Genomic DNA, 7,055 nt, shown 5'->3' on the forward strand with positions numbered 1-7,055 from the left:
CGAAATGAATCATGTACCTTTAGGATTGCAGTGCAGATTGTTACTGGTAGACAGCCAGAACTCCGGAACACATTGAAAACCACTATTTAGATATATGCATAGAATTAACACAAAGTATAATATAATGAGAAAATAAATGAAAGATGGAAAATAAATGAAGTAGGACTCCTAGTTTTTGAACTAAAATATCAAATATTGAAAATATATTGGATAAGAGTAACAAAAAAAAAACAGCACAATGATAAAGAAAAGATAACTGAACTATAAAAGGGCCACACAACATGGGAATGACAAAGTCCAATCTCTACTAACTATCAACAACATTTACAGTATGAAACTGAGTCCCACAAAGTCAGACATGGTCTCCCGGTCTGTTATAACTAGCTCTATAAATTACTGGTTCCAAAAGTCATTGCAAAGTGAACTCATTGCCATTCACAGACTTTATAAGAACTCGTTTTACTAACAGTTGTGGGGTTTATTAGAGAAACAGGTTTTAGGGTGGGGTGATGGAGAGGCATAGAATATCACACAGTGAAAGTCCAGATTTAGCGAATAGAAATCTCAAGCCAAGTTAACAACTAGGTACAATTCCTCATTTAGTCAGACAACTTTTCAGTCCATAGCAACATAACTCTGGCTCAGGAATCTCTAGCCCAAAAGAGCATAGTACTGCTTTCTCTGGTTCTTCTTTCCTGGTGTTCAGATTCCTGAATCTGTCACTAAATCTGCTCAGGTTACTAGCAAGTCTATCCAATCCTCTTGTTGTTTGCATAACTCATCCTTAATGGAAGAAATGGCTTAAACAGCTATTGATAATGTAGGCGAGCTGCTTGATGGCCGGGATCCTGAATCAGATTAAAAGTTTTTCCAAAAAAGCAAAAGCAAAACCAAAGACCAATGATCTAGAGAAGCCCATTTTTTAGTGAAACCTATTCAGTCACATGAACTTAAATATATATCAGGAAGACAAGATTCTCATCACTGGAACAATTGGCAGCATCAGGATGGATGGTGAAGAGATTGAGATTGTTCACAGCTTTAGTTTGCTTGGCTCCACAGTCAATATTCTTGGCACCAGCACCAGGAAATTAAAAGATGTATTGTGATAGGAAAAATTTGCTGTGAGGGACCTCTCCAAAGTACTGAAGAGCAATGGTGTCTCTCTGAAGACTGAGGTGTATCTGATCCAGGCCATGGTCTTTGCAATCAATTGTTATGCATCAGAGAGTTGGACAATGACTAGGGAAGATAGAAGCAGAATTGATGCCTTTGAGCTGTGGTGTTTGAGAAGAGTGTTGAATGTACCATGTACTGCTAAGAAAACAAACAGGTTCATCCAGAAGAGGGTTAAACCGAGCTGCTCCTTGGAGGCAAGGATTCTGGGACTTCATCTGACATACTTTGGACACGTTGCAAGGAGCTACCAGTCCTTGGAGAGACACATCATGCTTGGTAGGGTGGAGGAACAGCACAGGTGGGGAAGACCCTCTATGAGGTGGATTGATTCAGTGACTGGGGTAATCGGGGGTGGGGGGTGAGGGGGTGTCAGAGACAGAGATTGGCACAGGACAGACCAGAGTTTAGGGATGTTACACATAGGGTCACTATGAGTTGCAAGCAATTCAACGGCACATAGCAACAACATCATCATAAATTATTCAAGATGATGCTGAAAAAATGCTATAAAAATAAAATAGCAATAATCACATGAAAAAGTCTCAATGGTTTCTGAAATAAGTAAGATAAAATAATTGACAACTTCCATCTTTTCTCCATCTTTCATGATGCATCTTATTGGTCCAGTGGTACGAATTTTTGTTATCTTAATATTAAGACGCAATCCATCTTGAAGGCTATATTCTTTGAACTTCTGCAACAAGTGGTTCAAGTCCTCCTGACTTTCAGCAAGCAAGGTTGTGTCATCTGCATAATGCAGTTTATTTGTGAGTCTCCCTCTGATTCTGATGTCACATTCCTCTTCCCTGAGTTCAGCTTCTCAAATAATTTATTCAGAACAGAAAGTGAATAAATATGGAGGGAGAATATAATCTTGATGCACTCTCTTCTTAATTTTAAACCATGTATTATTCCTTTAAACAGATCTGGTGGCCAAGTGGCAAGGAGTTGACCTGCAATCCTGAAAGTGTGCAGTTCAAATCCACCAGCTACTCCATAGGAAAAGGATGAGCAATCTCTTCCTGTGAAATTAGCTGTTTCTAAAAACCCAGCAGAAGGTCAGCTAAGAGTGGATTCCAACTGAACAGTAAACAACAACACAACAAAAGTGTTTCCTTGCTCTACTCACACAATAGTCTCCTGGTCTGGGAATAAATTTCACAGGACCAAAGTCAAGTGCTCTGGGATTCCCATTCTTCTCAATGTTAGCCAAAACTTGTTTAGGATCTACACAGTTAAATGACTTTGAATAGTGAATAATGCATAAATAAACATCCTTCTGGTATTATTTACTTTCAAACAGCATCCATTTGACATCAGCAATGATATCCCTGGTGCCATTGCCTCTTCTAAATCTTGCTTGAACATAATTTTTAATTTGCAATACTGCCTCTGTTGTTATGTGTCTTTGAGTCGTTTGTGACTTATAGTGACCCTCTGCACAACAGCTTAGAATCCTGTCGTATCCTAAGCCAATCTCACTCTCTCTGACAAACCTATTCCCATTATCCCAGTCACTGTGTCAATCTATTTCATCCTGGGTCTACCTCTCTTTCTCTGTCCTTCCTTACTTTCAAGTATTACGTCCTTCTCCAAGGACTGTTCTCTCACGGTAACATGCACAAATTATGTCAAATGGAGCTTCAAAGTCCTTGCCTTTAAGAAGCAGTTTGGTTTCACCTTCTCCAGGACAGTTAGTTCTGTTTGTTCTCTTGGCAGTCCATGAACGCTCTATACTCTTCTCCAGCACAACTCAATGGCATTCATTCTTCTGCCATCCTTAGTCATTGTTCAGCTCTCTGATGTGTAGCAAGTAATTGTGAAGACAATGGCCTGGATTAGGCACACCCTTGTCTCCAGACAGGTAGTCCACACATTTCTCTCATTAACATACTAAACAAAAGCAAAACCTTTAGGAGCAGAGCAGCCCACGATTTTGTCAAGCTTTAAGAAAATTGCCCCTTACATCATCACATTCCCTCACCACAAGAATGTTCAGGTTTTCAATAAATACACGGGAATTCATGAAGCAGGGAACTGTCTTTTTGGTGACATTGCTGGCCATGTTGATAAAGTTCTTCACAGGACTAAACAAAATGCAACTGAAGATAAAAAAAAATCTCACAGGAGAGGCAAGGGAGATTTGACTGTGAACTTCCTACTACGTGAAGAAGAAGCTGACTATTGCAACTCAGCTCAGTAACCATTGTTTGTTTTTTGGTTTTTTTTTTTATTTTAGGTTTTTTTAGTAACCATTGTTTTTAAATGCTGCTTTATTGTGTGAATGTGACACAGTGTTTCTATTTGTTTGTTGATGGGTACTTGGGCTACTTCAATCTTTTTGTGAATAAACTCCTAATTTAAAAACAAAACAAACAAAACAAAAAACAACAAACTAAATTTTGCCAAATGGATGTTCTTGGAATTTTTTAATTCTTTCAGTATGAAAGGCTTCATTCACACAATGGAATACTATGCAGCACGCAAGAGCAGTAACTTTGTAAATTATTACCTAACTTGGGAGGGACTGGAGAGCATTATGCTAAGTGAACTAACTCAATCCCACAAGGACTATATAAAATATTGTATAAAATCATTATTATAGAATGAGTATAAGGATTCTGGAGGGGTGAGAGAGGTGGGAAGTAGAGGGATGTGGATGTGGATGGGGAAGGGGGGATTAATCATTGGATTGTACAGTTTGATGGGTGGGGCGGTGAGGGAAATTGAAAGCATTTGTTCAAATTTGTATTCGAATGTTGTAAATAAACTAGTAGGTAAAAAAAAGACATATTTTGTAACCTTTTCCTCTTTAATGAGAAGTAGAATAATATGTGAATATCATTTCTCAGTAAATATTAATTCAATGATGGTAAACATTGAATTTAAATCCAATTCCTAACAGTAATTTTCTCCAACTAATTCTGCTTGTTAAATAGAAAGTAGTTATGCCACATGGAAGGGGGGGAAAAAGTCTGCAAATACTGTGCAAATATTTTACCATTTTTTCTGTCTTTCACATTCATGTAAGAACAATGTGTAACAATACTATCATAATATACCTAATCATGAATTATATATTGAAGTCAGTTATTTTTTATTTATTGTTTCTCTGATGTTTTACTGAATGCAAAAGTCTGGACTCACCTGTTGCTTTTTATAGTGTTTACTTTAATTATACACTTTAGGGAAATAGATTATCCGTCGGAGAATGTGAAATCCCTTAAGAAATAGAGTATTTTCAAGGTTTTGTTAGTTACTAGGTAATGTTTACTCAGTGATAGAACTCATTATGGGTTATTGTAAAAAGTATATATAACTCTACCTTCTATACAAATTGGTCCTTTTGGAGGGAATAACTAGATATATGATCATATTCATTATTCTGTAATCTTTTTTTGCTAGTTGTGTTGATATGACTGTAATTCTTTGAGTGATACCTTCTATTAAAATATATATATTTTTTTACTGCTAGGCTAATATAAAATTGACATTATATTTTGAGTAAAAGATGTAAAATAGACATGACATTTCTAAAGCAGATATTTTAAAACATTTCATTAGGTAAGTTAAATCTATTTGTTCATCTTCCCCATTTATTTAAGTATCTTCATATTTAACAGATTAGCAACAAAGTTCCTGGGGTAAATCAGATGAGGATTAAGATTTGTGTGGTCATTTAGTCCAGCTTCACACCTTCAAAGTGATTTTGTATCATTACTTCAAATGGGCAACCACTGAAAAAAGGAATATAATTTATTAAAATCCATTTAGAAATCCTAATTCCTTAATTATGTTTAAGGGAAACTAGTCTTTTCTTGGGAGTATAATTTCATTAATACTCTAAAAAAATGAAGCACAGCGTTATAATAGAGCTCTACCCAAGAGTTTTCATTTTTTAATGATTGAAAACTGCTGTCTTCCATGAAATCGGTCTGTTAGTACAGTAGCTAAGGGCTTAGTTGCAAACCAGAAGGCTGGTTCATGTTCACACCTGCCAGGTGGCAAAAGATGTAGTAGTTTCTGAGTGTCAGAATTGGATGATTCTAGCATTTTCTGTTTTGTATCCCAGTCAAGAGTTGAAAATACAATAACATTTCAATTGTTGTCAGTACTCTTCATGTCTGTATCATACTTCCAGTAAGTTGCCACTGCAGTGACAGAATACAATTTTCAAATATCAAGATGCTTACCATGTGTTTAGTGGGATAGAATTAAAGCTGCCAGTGTAAAAAATGTTGAGAGTATTTAGTTATCCTCTAAAACAGTGGAGGGGATTTTTTTTTTCTATCGTAAAATGTATTATTTTTCTAAGACAGAAGTATGCGAATACTTCCATTTGATTTTTTTGTTAATGAATACAAAGGGATTTTCTATAATCACTTACCAATAAGAAAGAAGGATTGCAATATCCAAAATATTTAGTGTGGATCTGGGAAAACAGACATAATGCTCTGTAAACTTCCCCTACATTTAAAAACAGTTATTGCCTGTCATACCTGGGTTAAATATTAATCTAGGTAGCATATTATTATCTGTAGTTCAAAGTTATATGATTCTTACGTTAAAAAGGATAATTTACATACATTTTCTAGTAAATAGACAGTTTAAGGTACAGTTTATAAATGCTTGAGAAAAATGGAGTTTCAAAAGACACCTGCTAGTTCAGGAAAGATGCATTTTCTTTCCCAGTAAACAGTTTAAGGTAATCTGCATGACTATAGAGAAATTGAAAAAGGGTCTGGAAACAAAACAAATATTATACAATTCAACCCATTTTTGCAGGCTGCAAACTCAGGATATCAGGGTTTTAGAGCTATACCATGTGTTTGCATAATCCTGAATTTATTAATACCACTTTATCATTGCCATATACCAGATTCACCTGTGTCCTTACTAACTCCTTTTGCCTTTTACCTTTAGATTTCAAGGAAGAGAATTCACAAATGGCTGAAGAGAATGTTACAATGGTGACAGAGTTTATTTTACTAGGACTCACCAGTCATACAGAATTGAAAAGAGTGCTTTTTGTGCTGTTCCTAGTGATTTACACCGTTACTTTAGTGGGGAATCTGGGCATGATCTTCTTAATCTACAGCACTGCCAAACTCCACACACCCATGTATTTTTTCCTCAGCTGCCTTTCATTTGTGGATGCCTGTTATTCCTCCGTTATTGCCCCTAAAATGCTGGTCAGTTTCTTGGTTGTGAGGGAAACCATCTCCTTCTCTGGCTGTATGGTGCAGCATTTATTTTTTGGAGTGTTTATTACCACGGAGGGGTTCTTACTTTCAGTCATGGCTTATGATCGTTACGTGGCCATCGTAAATCCTTTACTCTACACTGTAGCCATGTCTAAGACAAAGTGTGTGGTGCTGGTCTTTGGGTCTTGCATTGGTGGGATGATTAACTCATTAACACATACGATAAGTCTGGGGAGACTGTCCTTTTGCGGACCGAATGTTGTCAGCCATTTCTTTTGTGATGTTCCTCCATTGCTAAAACTATCATGTTCTGATACCTCCTTGAATGAGCTGTTGCTGTTAATCTTCTCTGGAGTCATTGCCATGGCCACTTTTTTGATCGTGATCGTTTCCTACATATTCATTGTTGTGGCTATCCTAAGAATCCGTTCGGCTGAAGGCAGGCGGAAAGCCTTCTCCACCTGTGCTTCTCACCTGACTGCTGTGACCATATTCTACGGTACCTTGAGCTTTAATTACATTCAGCCCAGCTCCCAGTACTCTGAAGAACAGGAGAAGGTAGTGTCTGTGTTCTATACACTAGTTATTCCGATGTTAAACCCCTTGATATATAGTCTGAGAAACAAAGAGGTGAAAGATGCTATGAGAAGAGCGCGAAATTACTACTCCTAA

At 36.8% G+C, this 7,055-nt stretch overlaps 1 protein-coding gene across 1 annotated transcript; it reads left to right on the forward strand.

Moving 5' to 3' along the window:
• Window positions 1-6,125: 6,125 nt before the first annotated feature.
• Window positions 6,126-7,055, forward strand: LOC102869577 (olfactory receptor 1052-like). Its single transcript, XM_006902288.1, has one exon. The coding sequence runs from the start codon at window positions 6,126-6,128 to the stop codon at window positions 7,053-7,055; it is 930 nt and encodes a 309-aa protein (XP_006902350.1).

The sequence above is a fragment of the Elephantulus edwardii genome, unplaced genomic scaffold (assembly GCF_000299155.1).
Source record: "Elephantulus edwardii isolate Elephantulus edwardi_28Jun2011 unplaced genomic scaffold, EleEdw1.0 scaffold00389, whole genome shotgun sequence".
NCBI lineage: Eukaryota > Metazoa > Chordata > Mammalia > Macroscelidea > Macroscelididae > Elephantulus > Elephantulus edwardii.